This window comes from Lemur catta, chromosome 5 (assembly GCF_020740605.2).
Source record: "Lemur catta isolate mLemCat1 chromosome 5, mLemCat1.pri, whole genome shotgun sequence".
NCBI classification, from domain to species: domain Eukaryota; kingdom Metazoa; phylum Chordata; class Mammalia; order Primates; family Lemuridae; genus Lemur; species Lemur catta.
In genome coordinates this window covers 37571077-37596821 of record NC_059132.1, presented here as the reverse complement: position 1 = coordinate 37596821, position 25745 = coordinate 37571077, and the positions used below count along the sequence as shown (strand labels likewise).

Here is a 25745-nt window from a genome sequence, read left to right as displayed (position 1 = left end):
TCATGACATAATCAAAATACAACTTTAATTGTAGTCTCCTACTTCTACCTTAAGCTTTTTTCACTCAGGGAAGCTTTTCCTTGGCCATTGGGTGGATACACAGCAGGCCCAATGGCTTTTTTAGACACCCTAAGATAACAGTCCCCACTGTGAGGCACCAACAGTCTCAATTCAGTAGGTAGAACATCCAATCTTAATATTATTAATCAATTCTTTCATCTTCATTCAAAAGCAGGACTTCTCCTCCCCCTCTGTCAGCTCAGGCCTGCAGTTGGTGGACACCATTGCCTTTAGAGGCCAGTTTCTGCCCTCTCTTTGCTCACCTCCTTTTCCATTTGCAAGGGGAGGCAGAAGAAGTGAGGTGGCAGGACAGCTCTTACTTGGCTGGTGGCTTCAGAGTCTCAGCTTGGCAAATGGCTAAAGCTGATTCTTTCTCTTTGGAGCTTGACATTGCTAGGAACTTCTGTCCTTCAATTCCCTTGACCCAAGCTTTTGCATTTCTCTTCCAGGTGGTCACTCGATGCTCCTTCCTCAGCCCCTAAGAGTCTGACATTCTATTCCAGTTTCTTGCTGCTGGTATCTTTTCACGCCACCTTTGGCAGAGCCTAAGGAAACTGACCTCTCACCTGCATGGTTCTTAGGGAATTATCACACCCATCCTTTGTCCTGACAGGCTCTAGAAGGAAAGCCACCCAACACAGCCCCTTTGCTGTGCTGCCACAGCTTGCCTTAGTTTTCTCAGGTGTGAATGAATCACCAGTCCTCTGTGTTTTGCAACTTTTAGGGAACACATTCCAAAACTCTCTAGGTGATTCCCTGGATATCTGTCATAAGGCTTTAGGTAAAAGAGGTAGAATTACCTGGGGAGATGGGACCTCATGACATAATAGATCAAAGAAATCTCTTTTCCAATCTTCCCCACTCTCTACACTTTGTATATCTTGGATCTGGCCAAGGGATAAGAGTCATGGAATGGATTCTTTGAAATAATTTCCTTCAGAAACTCTGCACATGAGGAAAATTCACTCTGACTTTGGGAAATCATAACTGTTTTATTAGCACCTGAGGAACTGTGCCAGGAAGACTCTCATTTTCATATCTTATTATGTTCCTAATGCCACAGGGTTTGTGCATATACCTTATAGCATCAGATATTGAGAGTCTTCTAAAATAACAGATTATAAGATTTAATGTTAGTGTAAGAAAATCTGGTCATAAAATATACAGTAGGAGGTGGGAGGATGGCTTGAGGCCAGGAGTTTGAGACCAGTGAGACCTGTCCCTACAAAAAATAAAAAATTTAGTCAGGCATGGTAGCACATGCCTGTAGTCCTAGCTACTCGGGAGGCTAAAGCAGGAAGATTGCTTGAGCTCAGGAGTTCGAGATTATAGTGAGCTATGATCATGCCACTACACTCTAGCCTGGGCCATAGAACAACAGACCCTGTCCCTTAAAAAAAAAAAACAAAAAACAAATACATAGCAAGGTAAGTAATTTTGTGGTAGAAAAAAAGCTTAGCTCATAATCTTTATAGTTTCTTCCTTAGAGGTGACTGTATGTTCCATAAGGGCAGGGAACCTGGCTTTCCATTTCAGGTTCTACAAAACAGTAATCAAAGAACTATTTTATGCTAGGCAAAATACAAAGCATTTTTGTATAATTTACCTTAAATTGAGATAAGAAAAATAGTTTTTTAAAAATGTATTATTTAGTATATGTATTTTTAAAGTTAAAGAAATTATTAATTTTAAAAAGGAAAACTTACCTTGGTTTCCTGGCTCTCTCTTTAGGCCTTCTAATTAAATCTTCCAAGTGTTTATTTCTCTCTTCCAAGCTGAAGAAAGAAACAATTGAATTTTATGAATAAAATTGACTTTTCTAGACTAAATTTTTTTAGATTCATTGGAGGATTTGAGTACATAAATTCAAATGGTAATCTAGTTACGTATACATCATCTATCCATCTCACCATATAGAAATTTGGGATCCTTTCCTAGCAACTAAAATTATTTGATTAGTTTTTCCCATTATAGGTTCCAGTGGTGAAGAAAGGAAGTAGATAGTATTATAGTAAATATATAAGTAACATTTAGATATTCTTCTATTTGTTCACACTGGGGTGGGTAGACAACTGATCCCTCTGTGTGAGGAAACCCAACATGATCCTGGGGGTAACATGTTAAAATCAACCCCCCTGAGCTGGGAACTGCTTTAACATGGGAAAATGTATGATAGTGTTACAGGATGGTCACAGCATTCAGGCAACCTACTAGAGATTTACTTTTGGTCTATTTCTATGGCTTTTTAGCAAGAGAGATACTAGTGTTTCATTATTGCCCCTAGCAGGACAAATTCAATTAAGATACTCTCCTCCCCAAACCCGTTTCCCATCCAGAAAGGTTGTGTGAGTTTTTTGTGGCTGCTGCAACAAATTACCACAAATTTCGTGGCTTAAAACAGCACACATTATTGTCTGTTGGAGGTCAGAAGTCTAAAATCCATTTCACTGAGCTGAAATCAGGAAGTCCTCAGGGATGTGCTGCTTCCAGAGGCTCTGAGGGGAATCCTGTGCCTTGTCTCGCTCAGCTTTGGAGGCATCCTCATTCCTTGGGGGACGCACGGCTCCACATCACATCACTTTTTCTCCCCCTGATTCCATTGTCATATTGCCTCTTCCACTTCTGTCATCAAATTTCTCTCTGCTTCACCCTCTCATAGAGACACTTGTGTTTGCTTTCAGGGCTGACTCACATCATCCAAAATAATCTCCCCAACCCAAGATCCATGTAATCACATCTACAAAACTCTTCTGCCATATAAGGTAACATTCACAGGTTCTAGGGGTTAGGACTTAGATATTTTGGGGGGATATTCCTCAGCCCAGTGTAGAGGATAAACAGAACCTTAGAGGAGATGAAATTCTATTGCAGAGGTCTAAACTCAAACACCTATGGAAGGGTCAGGCAGGTTTGTGAAATCAGTGAAGCCAGCTGAATGGTGATTCAGACAAACCAAAGAGCACACACCGCTAGGCCTCCCCTGAAGGAAGAAGTTGCTCCTCAGCTCTAGCCACATGGTTCCATGTGGGAACACTGGCAATGATGTCAGATCTTGTTTTTAAAGAGATTTTTATAGGAAAATTTCCCTTTTAAATTTTGACAATTAATTTTAAAATATTTTAAACATTATATGGACAAAACAAAACACATATGCCTCAGGAAATAACTTGTAGGTTGTCATTTTGAAACCTACACACCTTTTGGTCCAGAGATATCAGGCTTTGTCTGCAAAGGGTAAAGAGGAGAAGCTGCCAAACCCAGGAAGAGAATATTGAACAGACCCTCAGAATACCAAAAGTCTGAGTCTATCATGCTTCATTATCAGAGAAATAGCTTGGAAGAAATCTTTTGTATTTCTAGAGTTGAAAATAATGCGCCCAACTCTTGGGGGAGGGAGGAAATCCAAAGAAAGAAAAAGCTTTTCTAAGCGTGCAACAAAGTAACAGTGGAGTATAGTCACGCATTGCTTCTGTGTACAGAGCTGAGCACAAAAAGCTACAACTGAAGCCCAGGCAAATGGAGCCCTTGGTTATTGTGGAAGAAGCGATGTCCTCCTCGGAGAGCACGAGAGGCCTGCGCTGACAGGTAGGCACAGGAAGCAGCACCACTGAGTGGAGTATGAAGAGCGGTTTTAATTGGCGCTAATGATGACGAGCAACTTTTCTTTTTTTTTTTTTCTCTTTTGAGAGAAATTAAATGTTCCAATTTATTCCATCTTCATGATTATAGATATTACTGGGCAGGGTGGATAAACAAGGCAAATAAAGCAAAGGCCTTTTCTCCCCATTTAACCAAATGCAGCATTTTGGCATTTTTATGATATGCAGGTTGACTTAATTCATTGACTCGGGTTGAAAGCCGGCAGCAGTAAATCTTTGCAATTTAGGTTCTTCCTCCATAGCTACTCCAAGTATCTTAATTCCTGAACTACACTGTGAGCTCTGAAATGGTGTTCACTGCAACATTCTTGAAGCGTTCACATTTTAATCTGATGCCTCTCATTAAGGCAGGGAACTATCCGTTAAAAGTTGTCTTCCTCTTTGCTACTCCAGGCCACCAGCCATCTTAACCATTAGTTACTATAATATACAAAAATAATACCGTGCTCCCAAGCATTGACTGAAACTGTTGTGCCCAGATCCCTTTTTACAGTGTTAGTTCCCTGAGAGAAAAAAAGAGGTCCTAAGCAATGGCTTTCATCAACAATGACCCCAGTACAGTGTACATAATGTCCTTTGCAGCAAAAATCAAGAGGTCAGGCAATCTTGATCATCCTGACTAGTTTATCACTGTCTACATACAAGGTATATTTAAAGCTGATCCAAGACTAAATATTGCAACCGTAAGCCCAAGAAATTATTCAATTTTAGCACATTGAGTTCCTGCCAGATGCCAGAGCAAGTGAGAAATCATCTCAAAGCAAAGAGTTCATCACCTTTGAAAAGTGAGAGGAAAACATCAAGGAGGAAGAAATAAAACTCCTCTCTCCTAAATTCCTTATCAGATCTGATGGCTATCTTCACAGCCTTAGTTGATAAAATCCAGAGTCCTCAATTTCCTAATTTGAGGAATCGTTTTCAAGGTGACCGTCAAAGTCAAGAAGAGTTTTCAGGCTTTTCTTTGCCATGGCCCATGAACCCCAGTCCTTCAATAGGAATCTCTTCCTCCTTTATTACTTTCTAACACACTACTGGTAATGCTTGAAGAGGTCGGTGCATGGATTCTCAGAGCTGTCCCCCTTGAGAAACTTCTTGGCAAACCAGCGATTGAAGCACTGGTCGTACTCGCACTTCATGTCTGCGCAAGCGTCCCCTACGCTGTTCATGGCGACCGCAGTGGCAGCAGCAGCAACGCTGTTGAGTATCTTTTCACGTGTTTATTTGCCTCCCATATATCTCTTGCTGATGTATCTGTTCAAATCATTGCCACTTTTTATTGGGTTGTTTTCTTACTATTGAGTTTTGAGAGTTCATTATATCGGGATAGAAGTTCTTTACCAGGTACACGATTTGCAAAACTACGTCCTTTCAGACTGTGACTTGTCTTTTCATTTATTACCACTGTCCTCAGAAGAGCAGTTTTTAACTCTCACAAAGTCAAATTTATCAAAATTTTCTCTTATGGCTCATGCTTTTTGTGACATGTCTAAGAAATTGTTGCCTAACCCAAGGTCACAGAAATTTTCTCATACGTTTTCTTCTAGAAGTGTTATACTTTTAGCCTTTATATTTAGGTCTATTATCCACTTTGAGTTTATTTTGTATATGGTGCAGGGTATATTTCAGTACCATTTGCTGAAAACACCAGCCTTGTTGCACTTCATTGCCTTTATGCCTTTGTCAAAAACCACTTGTCCATATATGTGTGGGCCTATGTCTGCACTCTTTAGTCTATTCCATTGATCTTTTTCTATTTTTGTACCAGTGCTTCCTGTTTTGATTATCATAGCTTTATTAAAAGTCAAAATCAGGGTTTCCCTCCCATTTTGTCCTTCTTAATCAGAGTTCTTTGGAATATCCGTAGGAGTTTAGTATCAGCTTGTCCATTTCTAAACAAGACAAAACATCAAAAAAACCCAAACCTGCTGGGATTCTGATAGGATTGCACTAAGTCTATAAATGAACTTGTGGAAAATCTTAACAATATTGAGTCTTTAGACCCATGAAAAAGGAATACCTCTCCATTTATTTAACTCTACTTTCTCTTAACTGTGTTTTGTACTTTTCAGTGTAAAAGTATTTTACGTATTTTTGTCAAATTTACCCCGATGTGGTTCATATTTTTGATGCTATCAGAAATTTTTTAAAATTTAATTTCTGACTGTCCACTGCTAGTGTATAGAAATACAACTGACTTCTGTACATTCATGCAACCTTGCTAATCTAAATTAAATGGTCCTAGTAGCTTTTTTGTAGATTCCATCAGATTTTCTACATAGATGATTAAGTTGTCTGTGAATAAATTCACTTTTGCTTCTTCATGTCCAATCTGGATGTGTTTTATTCCTTTTCCTTGCCTGACTGCACTGGACAGAACTTCCAGTACAATGCAAACAGAAGTCTTGTTCCTGATCTTGAGAAAGCATTCAGTCTTTCAACACTAAGTATAATGTTAGTAGGCTTTTTGTAGGTTCTCTTTATTGTTATTGTGGAAGTTCTCTTCTGTTCCTAGTTTGTTTAGGTTTTTTTCTATCAAGAATGATGCTGGATTTTGTCAAATGCTTTTTCTGTCTATTGAAATTATCACATGCTTTTTCCTTTATAGTTTTTTAAATATACTAACATTGATGGACACAATTGTTATTAGAGATAAAGCTGATCCTTTCTTGCCACATAAGGCAACATTCACAGATTCTAGGGATTAAGACATGGATCAGCCATTTATCTTTACCTACCCCTTTTCCTTATGCCAATGCTTTTTCACTAAAAAAGAAAAAGAATCAAAGAAATATAATGGTATTGTAACTACAAGTACAGCAGTATTAATGCTATTTTAATTTGCTATATATTTAAAAGCAGCTATTTTCTGGGGGTTACAAGTTTTTGAGGTAAACAAATATTCACCTTATTCTCTGTGATCAAGGTAATAAATACATGGATTTTTAATAGCATGTTCAAGCCAATCAAATATTTTGATCACCCTGTACTTAAACTATAATGAAACTTAGAAAGAAAGGTGGGTTTTTTGTTTTGTTTTTTTGCACTCTGAAATTTTCTGTGAATTTTGATTTGGTTTTTCATGGAAAAGCATTTACAGAGATTTCACGTGGGTAGAAACCATAGTTGCTGTGAAAGGGCAGTGAGCTGTCATCTGGGAATTCAGCGTTGTCTATAGGAGATAAGGCACTGGAGGTATTCTTCTAGGACTCTGCTGGTATTCTGTGGATGATGAATAGCAAATAAGTTAATGTGGAGGATTTTGATGAGTGACTTCAAAAACTATAGAATATGATCAGGGATCACATGATGCATAGGCAATGCACTAGAAGACAGCCTTGCATAACAAGGTAGTGAGACTGGATAGGATGGGAAGATAGGGCAGGAAATGAACTGGAATATTTTTATGAGAGGCTCCACCTCTCACCAGGATGCTGTCAGAGTTGAGATAAATAGAACAAGTCTCAGACTTCACAGGCAGGTGTTCCAGAATCAGGAATGTATGGACAAGGGACTCCCACCTGAAACAGACGTGGCCATAGGTGTTAGAGAGAAAGTGGTATTTGGAAAAGAGAGATATAAGACCACCTGAATCTCTCTAGCCTTGTGGAAAAGCTACCTAATTCAGAGTTGGAAGACAAAGAATGCACCTCTAAGGAAATGGCATTTGAGCAGAGTTTGAAGGATAACATGAAGTAACTGGGGTGATGATCACCTGAGCATTCCAGGTAAAACAATATATGCTAAAACCCAGGGGCAAAAGGAAATGTGGTATATTTGAGAAACTATAATATCTCCATTGTTAAAAGCAAGTCAAAGAATGGTAACATGAGATTGGAGAGATAAGCAAGAGCTTGATCATGAAGAAACTTGAAGGCCATGTTAAGGATTTTTTTTTTTTTTGAGATAGGGTCTTGCTCTGTCACCCAGGCTAGAGTGCAGTGGTGTCAACATAGCTCACTGCAACCTCAAGCGATCCTGCCTCAGTCTCCCAAGTAGCTGAGACTACAGGTCCACACCACCACGCCTAGCTAATTTTTTTATTTTTTGTGGAGATGGGGTCTTACTACTCCCCAAGCTGGTCTCAAACTCCTGGACTCAAGTGATCTTCCCACCTTGGCTTCCTAAAATGCTAGGATTACAGGCATTGCCCCTCTGACAACTCTTTCAATAAAGCTTATAGAATTCAGATGCTGTGTGTCTCTTCTTGAACACAAATTGGATCAATCATTCAACTGAAATACATATTTAAACTTTTTTTTTCATTTTAAAAATAACAAGTAAAGCAATATTGCCAAAATGAGTTTGGTATTGTTTTAAAATATTAATTTATTTTTTATTTTGATATCAATATTTTTGGAGTCCATGATTATTAAGCATTGGCTGAATTTTCTTGGCTATGAGCTGAGGAGGGGTCTAATTTTACATCTCTTGAGTATACAGTGTCCTCTTCCCTGTTCAAATTTAAAATTTTCCTGCATTAGTCTGAAAAAATGGGAAAATTATTTTACCATTTGTTCTGCTTAGAAACAATAGTGAAAACCAAAGGCAAACTTCCCAAAACATAAATGCCTGCACTTTTAATTATCTTGTTATCTTAGTCCTATAGAAAGCTCATACTTTGGGAGGCACTTTCTAAGTAAGATAAGACCATTTGTTTAAGCTCTAGGGATAGCCAGCACTTATGCATAAACTGAGGATATGACAGAGGAAGAAGCTTGTTAGAAGTGAGTATCACAAATCAGTGGATAACTATGCAGAATTTAAGAACACTAATTTTGGAGTATTTCAAGCTGTACCTCATCCATAAGAGCATTTATCTGTATTTGATATTTGTATTGATATGTTTAATTTGGTATGCATTCAATAACGTTTTGTGAATAAATTCTAAGTACTGCAAGCTTATTTTACTTGAATACTATGATAACATACTCTAAAATTTTTGGATCTTTCTTACTAATTCCTTCATCACCCATCAAAATCAAAGGGAGCTCTGAGAAAGGAAGATGAAAATTTGGTTGCTTAACTCTGTTTGAGTAGTCCAGACATCAAGCAGATTAGCTATATTAATGAAGAATGGTCTTAATTTATAAAACTGTACATTTTTCCTCTTTCTAGAGTCTTACAAAATGAACTTAGAAGCCAGAGAGTGAAATAAAATGTTAGTAAATATTCACAAAATTAAAGATAAATTTGTTTTTTCAACTTACTGTGTAATCTGGGAGCAGGATATCTCAAGCCTTTGGTCAGCATATTCAATAATTTCTTCATATGATGTAATCTTGAAAAAATAAGCAAAGTCAGTTATTCTTTGATAAATTCTAGGATTTTTTTAAGATTTTTTTTTTCCTTTTTAAAATCACTAGAAGTTTAAGCTCAATTATTTGACTCCTATCAATGACAGTTTTACAACAGGGAAAACATCCTCCCTATATTTTGGGATCAGGAATATAAATAAAAATAGAATTATAACATGCCTATTCACCACAGAAAAAGTGTCGAAAGATGGCCAACTGTAGTAAGTTGAGTATAATCTAGTTGTCTTCCACACAAATAGTATATGTATCAACTAAGGGTTATAGTCCTTTTGGTTAAAAGTTAAGGCAGTTTTAATAGGTAAACTAGGACACTAACTTGGCAAGATTTAGTGTTACCCTGAAAGTGAAACAGCAATACTAAGACTTTAAATTGCCTACAGCAGAATGGACAGATACACACAATGCTCCTTCCTAGCTTCTAGATAAAAGGCTAGTGGGGGTATTTTATAATGCCATTAGAAAGTAAAAAGGGTCAATATAAATGTGCTGCATCATCGCACAGATCTTTCTTTTTTAGCTCTAATATTTTATTATTCTAATATTCTATTATTTTAATATTTGTCATAGTTTCTAAAAGGCACAAATATTTCCATAAGAAAATATGTATCTTATTTATTAAGTTGCCTAAATGTCTTTGATACTTGTCATTTTCTTCAACAAGTCTGTTGCAGTGGTCTTCTTTCAACTCTAGAAGACTTCCCAATTTTGAGATCTATTGGAGAAATATCAGTAAAAATAATAACCTGGAAATAGTCATGAAAGCTATATATGGAGGCTAAGAACAGATAAGAACAATGAGTTATACTATATTCCAATATTCTCTTAAATTGAGTTCTACCACAGGTGAATCATGAGAATGCTATGAACCAGATCCAGATTAGATTGCACTTAGAACAGAAGAGTGCAATTATAATGTGGGTTTACCTTTTCTCTTATTTTATACTATGAAACTGCTTTGTAAACAGCTAAACACCTATTCATGCATGTGAATATTTACCAGCCCCAAATCTTCACTACCTTCTTTCTATATATGACCAATGCATAGACATATTTGATTCTATCTGAAGTAAAGCATCAATGTTATGCTTGATTATGTATTTTCAGGTTTGAGAAATATTCTCCCCTGCATAAATGACTGCAAGTTTGTAAAAATATTTAGCTTAATCTGTTTCATGTCCTGACACCTATGGTCCAATTTTTACTTGCAAGAAAATCATTAAAAATTTAAAATCATATTTCTATAAATGACATCTATGACTACTTATCAGGAAATAGTATTTTTTTAATTTCAGCATTTTACAGGAGTACAAGTGTTTAGGTTACATATATTGCCTTTGCCCTGCCCGAGTCAGAACTTCAATCGTGTCTATCCCCCAGATGGTGTACACCATACCCATTAGGTGTGTATATACCCATCCTCTCTGCTCCACTCTCACCTGCCCAACCCCGATCAATGTTACTACTATATGTGCACATAAGTGTTGATCAGTTAATACCAATTTGATGGTGAGTACATGTGGTGCTTGTTTTTCCATTCTTGGGATACTTCACTTAGTAGAATGGGCTCCAGCTCTATCCAGGATAATAAAAGAGGTGCTATATCAACATTGTTTTTTGTGGCTGAGTAGAACTCCATGGTACACATATACCACATTTTATTAATCCACTCATGTATTGATGGGCACTTGGGTTCTTTCCACATCTTTACAATTGTGAACTGTGCTGCTATAAATATTCTAGTGCAGATGTCTTTTTTATATAATGTCTTTTTTTTCCTTTGGGTAGATGCCCAGTAATGGGATTGCTGGATCCAATGGTAGTTCTACTTTTAGCTCTTTGAGATATCTCCATACTACTTTCCATAGAGGTTGTATCAGTTTGCAGTCCCACCAGCAGTGTATGGGTGTTCCTATCTCTCCGCATCCATGCCAGCATTTGTTGTTTTGGGACTTTTTGGTAAAAGTCATTCTCACTGGAGTTAAATGATATCTCATGGTGGTTTTGATTTGCATTTCCCTGATGAGTAGAGATGTTGATCATTTTATCATATGTTTTTTGGCCATTAGTCTGCCTTCTTAAAGGCAGAAACTGAAAAGTTTCATTCATGTCCTTTGCCCACTTTTTAATGGGGTTGTTTCATTTTTTTCTTGCTGATTTTCCTGAGTTCTATATAGATTCTAGTTATCAGCCCTTTATCAGATGTGTAGCATGCAAATATTTTCTTCCATTCTGTAGGTTGTCTGTTTGCTCTCATGATAGTTTCCTTGGCTATGCAGAAGCTTTTTAATTTGATCAGGTCCCATTTATTTATTTTTGTTGTTGCTGTGATTGCCTTTGGGATCTTGTTCATAAATTCTTTGCCTAGGCCAATGTCTATAAGAGTTTTTCCAACATTTTCCTCTAGGATTCTTATAGTTTCCTGCCTTAGGTTTAAGTCTGTTATCTACCATGAGCTGATTTTTGTGAGAGGTGACAGGTGAGGATCCTGTTTCAGATTTCTATGTGTGGCTATCCTACTTTCCCAGAACGATTAATTGAATAGGGATTCTTTTCCCCAGTGTATGTTTTTGTCTGCTTTGTCAAAGATTAGATGGCTATATGAGGATGGTTTTATATCTGGGTTCTCGGTTCTGTTCCATTGGTCTGTATCTCTGTTCTTGTGCCAGTACCATGCTGTTTTAGTTACTATAGCCTTGTAGTATAGCTTGAAGTCTGGTAAACTGATGCCTCCCAATTTGTTCTTTTTTCTTAAGATTGCTTTGGCTATACAAGGTCTTCTCTGGTTCCATACGAAGCATAGAATTATTTTTTCTAGATATGTGAAAAATTATGTTAGTATTTTAATAGATATTCTATCAAATGTGTAGATCACTTTGTGTAGTACAGGCATTTTAACATGTTTATTCTGCTGACCCATGAGCATGGTCTGGTTTTTCACTTGTTTATGTCCTCTGTTATTTCCTTCCTCAGTGTTTCGTAGTTCTCCCTGCCAAGGTTTTTCACTTCCTTACTTAAATACATTCCTAGGTATTTTATTTTCTTTGTTGCTATTGTGAAGGGTATTGAGTCTTTGATTTGGTTCTCAGTTTGACTGTCGTAGGCCTATAGAAATACTATTGATTTGTGTACATTGATTTCGTAACCTGAGATTTTGCTGAGTTTGTTTATCAATTCCAGTAGTCTCAGGGAATAATCTTTGGGTTTTCTAGATATAAGATCATATCATCAGCAAAGAGTGATAGTTTGACCTCTTCTGCCCCCATTTTGATGTCCTTGAATTGCTTCTCTTGTCTGATTGCTCTGCCTGGGACTTCAAGCACTATGTTGAATAGAAGTGGTGATAGAGGGCAAACTTGTCTGGTTCCAATTCTAAGCAGGAATGCTTTCAGTTTTTCCCCATTCAGTAATGATGTTGGCTGTGGGTTTGTCATGTATGGTTTTTATCATTGTTAGGTAGGTCTCATCTATTCCTATTTTGTTTAACGTTCTTATCATAAAAGGGTGCTGAATGTTGTTGAATGCTTTTTCTGCATCTATTGAGAGGATCATGTGGTCTTTATTTTTACTTCTATTTATGTGTTGAATTACATTTATAGATTTGTGTATGTTAAACCATCCCTGCATCTCTGTGATGAAGCCCACTTGGTTGTGATGGTTTTTTTTTTTTTTTTTTTTTTGAGGCAGAGCCCTACTCTGTCACCCTGGCTAGAGTGCCGTGGTGTCAGCCTAGCTCACAGCAACCTCAAACTCCTGGGATCAAGCAATCCTACTGCCTCAGCCTCCCAAGTAGCCGGGACTACAGGCATGTGCCACCATGCCTGGCTAATTTTTTCTATATATTTTTTAGTTGTCCAGCTAATTTCTTTCTATTTTTTTAGTAGAGATGGGGTCTCACTCTTGCACAGGCTGGTCTCGAACTCCTGAGCTCAAACGATCTGCCCGCCTTGGCCTCCCAAGTGCTAGGATAACAGGTGTGAGCCAACACACCCGGCCTATTTTTTTTGATAATCACCTGAATTTGGTTTGCTAGGATTTTACTGAGAATTTTTCATCTATATTCATAACGGATATTACTCTGTAGTTTTCTTTTTTTGTTGCATCCTTTCCTGTTTTGGTATCAGAGTGATATTGGCTTCATAAAACATGTTGGGGAGGATTCCTTCCTTCTCGATATTATGGAATAATTTCTGCAGGATAAGCACCAGCTTTTTGTAGGTCTTGTAAAATATAGCTCCAGGACTTTTTTTTTAAGAAGGTTTTATATTGCTGCTTCAATTTCGGTACTTGATATTGGTATATTCATGAATTCTATTTCTTCCTGATTGAGCCTAGGGAGGCTCTGTGTTTCTAATAATTTGTCCATTTCCTTCACATTATCAAGTTTATGTGCATAGAGGTTTTTAGAGTACTCATAGATGATATTTTGTATTTCCATGGTATCAGTTGTAATTTCTCCTTTTTCATTCCTGATTGAGCTTATTAGAGTCCTTTCTTTTATGCTTCTCATTAATCTAGCAAAAGGTGTGTCAATTTTGTTTATTTTTTCAAAGAACCAACTTTTTGTTTTATTAATCTTCCATGTAGTTTTTTTATTATCGATTTCCTTTACTTCTGCTCTGATCTTTGCTTTTTTTTTTTCTTCTGCCAGGTTTGGGGTTGGTTTGCTCATCCTTTTCCAGTTCTTTGAGATAATTCATTAGATTGTTGATTTGTGATCTTTCTGTCTTTTGGATGTAGGCATTTAAGGATATAAATTTTCCTCTCAGGACTGCTTTAGCTGTGTCCCACAGATTTTGATAACTTGTGTCTCCTTTATCATTTAGTTCAAAGAATCTTTTGATTTCCATCTTGATTTCCTCCTTAACACAATAATTGTTCAGCAGAAGGTTGTTTAGTTTCCATGACTTTGTGTAGAGATGAGAGTTTCTGTTGGAGTTGATTTCTAATTTTATTCCACTATGGTCTGAGAAGATGCATGGTATAATTTCTATTTTTCTAAATTTGTTGAGACATGCTTTGTGGCCTAGAACATCATCAATCTTAGAGAACGTCCCATGAGCTGATGAGAAAAACATATATTCAGTGGCTTTTCAGGAGAACATTCTGTAAACGTCAGTCAGGCCCATTTGTTATAGGGTTCTGTTTAAGTCCATTGTATCTTTGCTTATTTTCTGTTTCGAGGATCTGCCCTGTTCTGTCAGAGAGGCATTGAAGTCCCTGGCTATTATGGTGGTGCTGTTTTATCATTTTGTTTAGATCAAGTAGGATTTGCTTTATGAATCTGGGTGCACCTGAGTTAGGTGCATAAATATTTAGAATTGTTAGGTCTTCTTGTTGAATTGTACCCTTCACCATTATATAGTGATCATCTTTGTCCTTCATTACTTTTGCTGGTTTGAAGACTAAGTTATCTGAAATCAGAACTGCCACGCCAGCTTTCTTTTGGCTACCATTTGCATGGAATATCATTTTCTATCCCTTCACCTTGAGTCTGAATGCATCCTTGTGGGTTAGATGTGTTTCCTGAAGATAGTAGATACTTGGCTGTGTATATTTTTCTATTGGGCCAGCCTATGTCTTTTTAGTGGGCAGTTCAAGCCATTCACATTTATAGAAAGAATTGATAAGTGGGGCAGATTTCCATTTGTCCTGTTGAGGTGAACTTTATTGCTTTGTTTCCTCTCTTGAGCCATTGTGGTATCTGGCCTTAGACCTTTAGCTTTTGTATGATTTTACACTGGTGTTTATTGTGCTGATTCACATGTAACGTTGTTCTTAGTACTTCCTAGAGGGCTGGTCTTATCTTAATGAATTCCCTCAGTCTTTGCTTGTCTGAGAAGGTCTTTATTTCTCCTTCAGATAAGACACTTAGTTTTACAGGATATGATTCTAGGCTGGACATTATTCTGTTTGAGAAGAGTGAGAATGGAGCCCCAGTCTCTTCTCGGTTGTAAAGTCTTAGTTGAGAAGTCTGCAGTTAGTCTGATGGGTTTTCTTTTGTAGGTTATCTGCTGCTTTCACCTTACAGCTCATAGGAGGGCCTGTTTTGTGTTTATTTTGGCCAGTTTGATGACTATGTGTCATGGTGTCTTCCTGTTTGCAATGAATCTCCCAGGAGTCCTTTGAGCTTCTTGTACCTGGATATCTAGATTTCTAGTGAGGTCAGGGAAATTATCCTCCATTGTATCCTCTAATATTTTATCCAACCCTAGTGTATTTTCTTCTTCACCCTCAGGGATGCCTATAATTCTGTTAGGCCTCTTCACATAATCCTAAATTTCTTGTGTGCTTTGCTCTTTTCTTTTATTTCTCTGCTCTATCTCTGTGACCGACTTGTTTAATTGAAAGGTGTTATCTTCAATCCCTGAGATTCTTTCTTCTGTTTGATCTACCCTATGCTTGAGGCTTTCCACTGTGTTCTGTAATTCCTTGAATAAATTCATTTCCAGAAGTTCTGTTTGATTTTTCTTCAATATTTCAATTTCTTTAGTGAATTTTTCTTCCAAGTCTTGAATGTTTTTTGTTTGTTTGTTTGTTTGTTTGTTTTGGTTTCTTTAGGTCCCCTGGCAGTTACTTTAATTGTCAAGTCAATTATAGAAGAAAAACTACAGAAACTTTCCCATTAAATAACAATGTTAAAGATGACTTTTAATCTTCTGATGTTTTAAATATACTTATGTGTCTGTAGCAAAGAATTTAATGAAAGCAATGGTAAGGTAAATTTGCTGCAGAAATAGCAACTTTCCATTTCTTTCCCTTATATAAATAAATTAATGGGAACAATATCAAATCAGTAGTCCTACTTCCCTGATTACCTACATTATTTAAGGTAGGTAGTACAGATATTATTATCTCAATTTAACAGATGGAAACAAAGTGAAAAGAATTTTTTTTAAAGATTTCTGAAAAGATATGTCTGTAAGTGTGAAAATGCTAGAATCCATATTTCTCAACCATTTCACAGGGCTTTTTCCATTCCATTCCATTGCATCTCCTCACTACATCCTGGAGGGTGGAGTTCCACTTTTACCTTCACATACTTCATGACATTTCACTGAAGCAATGTGGAATTCCTTTCCACTTCCTGTTTTTCATTATAGATTTCATGGCACATTTTGAACCTCTTTAATGGCTTTCAAGATCAAAGTAATACCCCTTTTAAGTCCATAGATTGAATTTTTTACTTATTAACCTCAGAATAAAGAAAGAATAGCAAAATATTTCTTATACGATAATATGTATTTTAGAGATTAAAAATAGCTCTATAAAAGGTAGTTTTTCAGATTACCATGAAACGGAAGGAAAAAAAAATTCAGTTTCTGCTAAAAAGCATTAAGTTTTAACTGCTTTAAGGGTATAACTGATATATGATAAACAGCAGATATTTAAAGTGTACAGTTATAAGATTTGACATATGTATATCTTTCTGAAACCATCACCACAATCAAGATAATGAACATTTCCATTACCCACCACCATCAAAGTTTCCTCTTGCCACTTGGTAATACCTCTCTTCTGCCTACCTGCCTTTCCTGACTCCCACACACTCTGCCAGTCACAGGCAACTACTGATCTACTTTTTGTCATCGTAGATTGCTTTGTATATTCTAGAATTTTATATAATGGAACCAACAGTATTTACTCCTTTTTGTCTAGTTCTTTTCACTCAGCATAATCATTTTGAGATTCTTCTATGTTGCATGTATATCAACAGTTCATCCCTTTATTATCGAGTAATATTTCATTGTATGGATATGCCATAATTTGTTTATCCATCCTCCTGCAGACAGACATTTGGGTTGCTTTCAGTTTCGGGCTATTTTTTTTTTTTTTTTGAAACAGAGTCTCGCTCTGTTACCCAGGCTAGAGTGAGTGCTGTGATGTCAGCCTCGCTCACAGCAACCTTGAACTCCTGGGCTCAAGAAATCCTCCTGCCTCAGCCTCCCGAGTAGCTGGGACTGTAGGCATGAGCCACCATGCCCGGCTAACTTTTTTTTCTATATATATTGTTAGCTGTCCAAATCATTTCTTTCTGTTTTTTTAGTAGAGACGGGGTCTCGCTCTTGCTCAGGCTGGTCTCGAACTCCTGACCTTGAGTGATCCACCTGCCTTGGCCTCCCATAGTGCTGGGATTACAGGCGTGAGCCACCGCGCCCAGCCTCAGGCTATGTTAAATAAAGCTACAAAGATCTCATATGTCTTTATATGAACACATCCATTTTGCTTGGGTAAATACTAAGAAGTAGAATGATGGAAGGTGTACGTTTAACTTTTTAAGAAACTGCCAAAATGTTTTCCAAACTGGTTGTACCGTTTTACATGTCCACCGGCAGTGTATGAGAGTTGCAGTTGCTCCACATGCTCCTCTCCAACCCCTAGCATAATGTCTTTTTTATTTCAGACATTATAATAGGTGGGCAGTGGTATTCATTGTTGTTTTAATTTGCATCTTAATGATGCTGAGTATCTTACCATGTGATTGTCTGCCATCCCTGTATCTTCTTTTTTAAATTTTTTTATGAATATATAATGGTTGTACGTATTTATGGGGTGCACATGATATTTTGATACACACATACAATGTGTAATGATCAGAGTAATTTGGATCTCTATCACTTCCCAGGTACCTTCTTGGTGAAGTATCTGTTCAAATCTTTTTGCCCATTTTAAAAATTGGATTGCTTTTTTATTGAGTTTTGAGAGTTTTTTATATATTCTAGATACAAGTTCTTTAACAGATCTGTGATTTGCAAATATTTCCTCCCAGTTTGTGGCTTGCCTTTTCATTAAAAGCTCAATTTGTAAAAGTTAAAAAAAATTCAAAATAGAAAAGTTTTGGAAGGCACAGTCTATTAAAGTAAATCACTAAAAATACCTCTAAAACATTTATATAAAATCATCCCAAAAGTACATTATTAAATGCAAAATAATATTTATGTAATAATTTATAGGGTGGTGAAAAGATTTTTCTTTTGTAAAGGAAGATACTACTAGATGATCTTGAACATGGGTGGTCAACTGTATCAATGAAAGCTGTCTTCTCTTAATGTGGTGTCTTTTCCTTGATGACTCAGAGGTGCTATACTGTTTCAGATCTGGATGCTAGGAAAACAGAACCCACTCAAAGTTTTCACAAAAAGAAAGCAGAATTAAATAAAGAAAGAGAAAGTGCAGATTAGTAAAGCAAATTGATATGCACTTGACCTCATACAGCAGCATGCACTTGACCTCATACAGCAGCAGATACAGACCACTGTGAGTCAGATAGCTGATAGGTTAGGTGAGAATCAACATTCCAGAGCTTTGCTTTGCCCTGGACGCTCCCACCCACCAGACAGTTCCAGAGGCAAGCCTTCTTCAGCTGGCTGTCTTCTACCTGGAACTGGATGTCTGGATCCATAGATACTGTGCCTGATGCCACTGCACTCCCATCCCAAACTCCTACTTGGTACATGATTCTATTCTATTCTATTCTACTATTCTATTCTATTCTATTCTATTCTATTCTATTCTATTCTATTCTATTCTATTCATTTTTGAGCTAGAGTGCAGTGGCATAATCATACCTCACTGCAACCTCAACTCCTGCAACCTCAAGCAATCCTCCTGCCTCAGCCTCCCAAGTCTCTAGGATTACAGGTGTGAGCCATATGCCCAGCTTCTATTACAATTCTTATTCTTTGAAAATATAAAAAATGTGTTAAAATCTATGTTATATAAGAACTGTTAACATCTGCATGTAGCAAAATCTGCACGTAAGACTTTCCCACAGATATGATTAGTAAAGCAAGATATTGAAAAATATTCCATCTCATAGAAGTACAAATTAAAATAGTTTTATAATTTGTTTAGAAAAGTTTAAAGTGATAATATTTAATTCTGTCAAGGTTTGGTGAAATAGTACCACTGACACACTGATATCTGGAAGGTAAAGATAAACTCTTTTGAAAATTTACTTGATTTGTACATAAAGATCTATAGGCATATTTATACCTTTAAAAGCAGTAATCCCACTCCTGTAATTTATTCTAAAGAAATAACCTACAAAGGAAAAATGTCTCTAGATAAAAGTGGAAAAGAACCTAAATACCCAACAAGGGGAATGGTTAAAAAAAATTATTGTATGTCTACTCTCTGGAATATTATGCAACCATTAAGAATTATATATAGTCTACAAGGATTATACAGTAATGAGTAAAAATGTGTGATATATTAATAAAAAATAAAACTTAAGAGTATATGTATACTTTGATTTCAGTTCTGTAACAGCATGTGGACAAAGATCGGATGTGTCTGAAATGTTCCAGTATGCAGCTGTGATTTATTCACATATTAAAATATCACAAAGGAGTGAAAATGTGTAAATTAGAACTATAACTATTACAAGGAAGAATCTTGCAATTACAAAGTTGACCAAAATAAAATGTTACAAAAAAATATATAAGTTACTATAGCATTTACATAAAGAGAAAGACATGTAAAACAATATTATACATTGTTTAAAGATATGTATGTATGCAGTATATGAAGTAATGCATGGTAAAGGTAAATGCCAAATTCAGGATAACAGTTACCACTGGAGGGGTAGGGGAAGAATGCAATTGGAGAGGGGATATAGGGGCCTTCAACTATATTCATGTTTTCTTTCTTTTCTTTCTTTTTTTTTTTTTTTTGAGAAGAGAGTCTCGCTCTGTTGCCCAGCCTAGAGTGCCATGGCGTCAGCCTAGCTCACAGCAACCTCAAACTCCTGGGCTCAAGCGATCCTACTGCCTCAGCCTCCTGAGTAGCTGGGACTACAGGCATGCGCCACCATGCCCAGCTGATTTTTTTTTCTATATATATTTTTAGCTGTCCAATCATTTCTTTCTATTTTTAGTAGAGATGGGGTCTTGCTCTTGCTCAGGCTGGTCTCGAACTCCTGACCTTGAGCGATCCTCCCGCCTCAGCCTCCCAGAGTGTTAGGATTACAGGCGTGAGCCACAGCGCCCGGCCCATGTTTTATTTCTTAACCTGAGTGGTAGGTACATGTGTGCTTGTTATATTATTTTTTGTACCATTTCATTCAAAATATTTAAAATAAATATTTCTTAAAGTAGCATCACAGCCTGTCCATACGTGGAGATAAGATATAACATCTAACTAGACTCCCCACCCCAGGCACTTGAAGGCGGGGAGCAGGCGCAGAGGTAAGCTCTCCCACCTCCTCAGCACCTCCTTTCCTGTGTGGCCTGCACATGTGTGCCAGAGCACATGGTGCATGTGCAGACCCACAGAAGTTGTGGTGGGCCTCACCAATCACCCTGTTGTAGACGCCAAGGGCAAGGCCAAATCAGACAGACGGCTGTTGGTGTTGGATAAGGTCCACTCAGTCAAGCTGGGACTGCTCAGTCATGAAGCCCTCCAGAGAAAAATGTCCTGGGTTGGGTCTTCTCTGTAGTCCCCTCTGTATTCTGGATTTGTGGACATAGTTATAAGTTAATAATACTATTAACTGCCTCAATCCATTACAAGGCACTGAAATCCAAATCACCAAATAAATTTGAGGTCAACACATTTTGTTTTAGTTTTTTGTCGCTGCTAGAACAGATCGCCACAAATTTAGTGGCTTAGCACAACACAAAGTTACTATCTTATAGTTCTGTAGGTTAAAAGTCTGGTACAGGTCTCATTGGACTAAAGTCAAAGTATCCACAGGGCTGGCTGTGTTCCTTTCTAGAGGCTTTAGGGGAAACTTTTCCAGCTTCTAAAGGCTGCCCACATTCCTTAGCATAGGTCCTCTTCCTCTTCAAAGTCAGCAAATGTTGTAGCTCTGAATATTCCTCAGTAGTAAAATCTTCCTCTGACATGGTTCTCCCTGCTTTTAAGGACTTGTGTGATTAGACTGGACTCACCCTGATAATCCACTATAATCTACCTCCATATCTCAAGGTCCTTGATTTAATCACATCTGCAAAGTTTCTTTTGTCATAGCTGCCTATATTCCTTACTTTATTAAGGGATATAAAGTCCCTTCTGCCATGTCCTGGAAACTAGGGTGTGGACATCTTTGGGGTGCCATTGTCCCGCTACCACACACCTGTAAGAGGATCACTGAGGCTCCATGACTTGAGGTGTAAGTGGCCTGCCTGGATGGCAAAGCCAGGGCATTCAAGACGCTGTCCCAAAAAACAAAACGAAACAAAAAAATTAAACAAGAATGTACAGAGCAGGTAAAGAACAACATGCAGACCTGAAGACAAGACCTATACTACAATGCCATATATTTTTGGTAATAAACTTCCTGGTAGCTAAAACAAAATAAAAGTCTGGTCAGCTACATGGTTGTCATTATTCATGTGATGAAAAGATACCTGTTTCTAAAGAGAAGCTTATCCTAGTAGGCCTGAGGCCTTAAAGGAAGTTCTCATCCAAGTGGCACTAAGTGAAAAAACAATCTCTCTGGAGCAAATAAGATGTTTCCTAAGATTGTTAAGGGCATAACACAAAAGCACAACTCAGTAAAAGCAATTCTGTGAGGGCCAAGATAGTATGTTCCAAGAAGCAGCTTTCAGATAATAAACATGACTCAAGTTGTATCTCTATTAAGTAATGAAATGAATTTATGACTAATATAAAAGATAAAATGGAATAGAACAAAATAGAGTTTAAAAACCCAATGTTGCAGCTGTGTGTGTGCATGTGCATATTTGATCAAGATGTAAAGTGTATTTTTTTATTGAGGATTACTACTAGAGGAAAAAAAGAACTGCATAGATAATCCTTCAGAAATACAAGAGCTCTTAAATAATCTTTTGACCACTCTTAGTTGGTCAGCAAATAGATTGATATGATACATTCTGATGAGGGTCTGTCATACAAATATTGTTTCTTGTACTTGCTTTAGAATAGGACTCAGAGAAAACAGAACCAGGAAGGTAAGGAATAGGGTCAGAGTATCAGAAGGACTAGTATAAAATTCCCAGGATGCTTGAGAGGATGAGAAAACAGGTGGTAAGGTTGACATCTTCCTGTGGAAACTGAGGCACTAAGAGTCTGCCTGGCCAGACAGTCCTTCCACCTGTGTGATCCAAGTTCTAGTGACCCTACACTCTTCCTCAGGAGGTCAGTCAGCTGCAAAGAGGCCCCCACACTGTAAAGTATAATCAAGGTAACACTGTGGCAAATCAAGGAACTGATACGTATTTTTCATAGTTCAGGTGGACTATGAGATACCAGGTCTTAATGGTTTTCTTTGGTTCACTTAGAAAATTTTTGCTAGAGCAGTAATTTCCTACTTTGCCTAACATCTGTTCTTTTCCTATTCTTGTGACTATGGAAGATGAATATGAAAATGAAAAGAATTTGCTACTTTCTAAGTATTTTCTTTTTTTTTTAAACACACTGCTAATTTTAAAGGCTACCAAAACAATAAATCAGGTAAATGTTTTATGTAACATATGAATTGCCTTACTGAGGCAGCACATTCTAGGATAGCATTTGGTTTTGAAATTTTAACTATTATGTAATACTGGTTAGAGAATATCTTATTTTTATAAAAAGATTGTTACTGTACCGAAGTTGGGACCTGGGAGGAACTTACTGTAAGCCCAACTTGAACCGTGAACATCCATACTGTTAACTGGACTCTTGCCTTGTTCTCTCTGACCAAATTCCTCAATTTGGTAGACCTTATCAAGGTCTTCTAGGACTAGGAGACATTTTGCACTTGACAGTTAAATATCCAGGGTGCTAGAGCCAGTCAGAAGGCAAAGCTTCAGTCAAGGACCCTGTCTCAGGATGAGGAGGGCAGGAGGTTAATGTAGCAGACACAGGATCGCTACATGAAGAAGAACCAATGACAGGGGTCAGAAGAACCCCAAGAGAAGCACACAACAATGCCCTGGGACAGGGGTGAGCCATCACATTGAATTCCAGCAGACCAAGTCCTCCAGGCCCAGAGCTCCTTAGAGAATGAAGAGTGAGCCTTCTGGACCACGCTCTGCATTTCAAAAAAAAAAAGAACAAAAAAATCCCCTTTTTATTTTGGAAAATTTCACACATACAGAAGTAGATAGAATAATATAATGAACCTTCATGTATACATCACTTAACTTCAACAATTATCAACATCTTTCCATTATTGTTTTATCTCTCTCCAACCCTACTCTGCCACCTTTTTGTTTTCCTGGAGTATTTTAAAGCAAACCTTGTCATCATATTAATTTATTCATAAATACTTTTCAATATGTATCACTGATAAAGGGTTTTAAAAACACAATGATACCACTATCACATCTATTCAAATTAACAATATTTCTTAATATTATGTAATAGGCAGACTGAGTTCAATTTTCCACTATTATCTCACAAATATATTTTCATAGATGTTTTGTTGGGTTTCACACACTGCCTTTGGGTCGTTTGCCCTTTAAGTCTCTAGTCTCTTTTAGTCTATAACAGTTATTCCCGTCTCCCTCTTTTCTCATGTCAATTATTTATTTATTAGTATTCCCCACATTCTGGATTTGTCATCACGGTGCCATCTAATATGCTTCTTTGCCCACTGCAGTTCCTGTTCACCGACAGAGAGGTCTAGCAAGCTTTTGGCTTCTGTGCTCTTCGCAAGAATGCACTGTGTTGTAGATGGTGTCGTGGGCTTTCTTTGCACCACATCAGGGGGCACAGGTCTGCCTGCCTCACCTTTAGCAGGTTTGGCATTGACCAGCAGATTCAGGTCTTTGTTAGTCTGACTCATTCATTAAAAGCTCCTTATCAGTCTTGAACCTGAAGGTTTCAGTAGCCATTATGATAACTGCTTACATTCCTTATTTTAATCATGGACACAAAATATAATTTTCCAGGTGTATCTTTTCTTCTGCTTTTAATAGCTTACATTACTCAATGAAGAACTCTCCCTCATCAGTTACTTGGTTTCTGTGAGATTGGTTTTGTGCAGCAAAGCCTGCAGCATGTTTTAAAGGTGACATGGTGTGTCCGACACTCTGTCATTTGTGACCTTGTTCCCATTCCAGCTCCCATTGCTGAGAAGACGAAGGTTCACTCTTGGCATCTCTGTATCACCAGGGCCTGAAGCACAGATGCTATTAATGAATGACAGAATGTACTGAGTGCTCTCCTCTAATCTCCCTATGCCCAAGTTTTACTGTTCTTCCAGGACCAACTACCGTCTCCTTCACAAAGCTGCCTTCTTCTAGGATTCTCCCACTTAGAAGTCACCTCTCCCTCCTCTGAACTCCAGTCCTCTGACAACTATCTACTCTGTTAGATCCCAGTCACTGTATCTCTTTTCTAAAAACTTTCCCCTTGTAAAGGGTTATTAACGTATTTTATCTTCTTTCCCAGATTCCTTAGTAGCAGGGCTTATGTTTTATTTAGCTTTCTATCTCCATAGTTACTAGCATTGTTCAACCTTTTGTGGAAAGTCAATAATTACTTATTGAATGGGAAAAAATTAATAAATTAGAAAATAAAAACATTCGAACCTTCACATCATTGGATTTTTTTCTTTTCTCTTAAAGATGAATGGGTACATAATGAATTTAGTATAGAATGCTGCCTTTTAATAATTTAGAACTATGATGGTAGACTTCTCTAACTGCTACCAAAAAATCAGTTACTTTTCATTAGTTATTTTTCATTTTAGTGAATTGTTAAATTGCTCTATAACTATCTAGGTAGCAAGACCATATTTTCATTTTCTTCTAATATATTTTTCCTGTTTTATCCACCTTTATGTTTACATGCCATCTAAAGTAAACTATGGGCCAGGTGCGGTGGCTCACACCTGTAATCCTAGAACTCTGGGAGGCCGAGGTGGGCGGATTGTTTGAGCTCAGCAGTTTGAGACCAGCCTAAGCAAGAGCGAGACCCCGTCTCTACTAAAAATACAAAGAAATTAGCTGGACAACTAAAAATATAGAAAAAATTAGCCGGGCATGGTGGCGCATGCCTGTAGTCCCAGCTACTCATGAGGCTGAGGCAGTAGGATTGCTTCAGCCCAGGAGTTTGAGGTTGCTGTGAGCTAGACTGATGCCACAGCACTCTAGCCAAGGCAACAGAGCGAGACTCTGTCTCAAAAAATAAAATAAAATAAAATAAAATAAAACAAAATAAAATAAAATAAACTATGAATGCTGTTTCCCAAAACACCCCTTAATCATGTTTGTTGTACAAAGCTATTATGGTAGCATATGCAACAATATAAATGTGCTTCAGGCACTATGAAAAATAGCACATATTTTTTATTGCTGCATTTTGAAAGAAATAAATCTGATTAGTCTAAACAGAAATGAGGTGGAACAATATTTAAAATTTCAAAACCCAAAAATGTAAACTTCCATTTTGACTTCTGTGGGTGGATAATACTCCCATCATGCCAATGTGTGTCTATTTTAATAAGCAAATTTTTTGAAGGTTGATAACTTCTTAAACTTGTTAATAAAATGATGTTGTGTATGAAGATGACAGCAAGGCAATAAAAGGTCTTTCCTACCAAGAAAGCAAGCTCCTCATTAAGGTTGTGGTACTTGTCCAGTTTGACTCCCAATAAGATAGGTACATCTCTGACATTCTTGGCTTCATCTGAATCAAAGTCTGTGACCTGAGATTAAATATATTTGTGCTCACTTTCAATACTTTTACACTTTTTGGAATACTTGACAATAAATACTTTAATAGTTTAAAAATCAAAGAGATTATTGGTGCCTGCAAT

General features: G+C 37.2%; 2 protein-coding genes across 2 annotated transcripts in view; both read right to left on the bottom strand.

Annotated features, from left to right (window-relative positions):
- The window catches only part of LOC123638760 (cancer-associated gene 1 protein homolog), a 151978-nt gene that overhangs the window by 11381 nt on the left and 114852 nt on the right, over positions 1–25745 (bottom strand). Inside the window, 4 exon segments of the mRNA XM_045552590.1 lie at positions 1767–1835; positions 8927–9001; positions 9646–9746; positions 25527–25634. Of these exon segments, the coding sequence (XP_045408546.1) occupies positions 1767–1835; positions 8927–9001; positions 9646–9746; positions 25527–25634 (353 nt within the window).
- LOC123638151 (TP53-regulated inhibitor of apoptosis 1-like) lies at positions 4656–4885 on the bottom strand. Its single transcript, XM_045551542.1, is given in 2 exon segments — positions 4656–4735; positions 4738–4885. Coding segments are annotated over 2 exon segments (228 nt in total).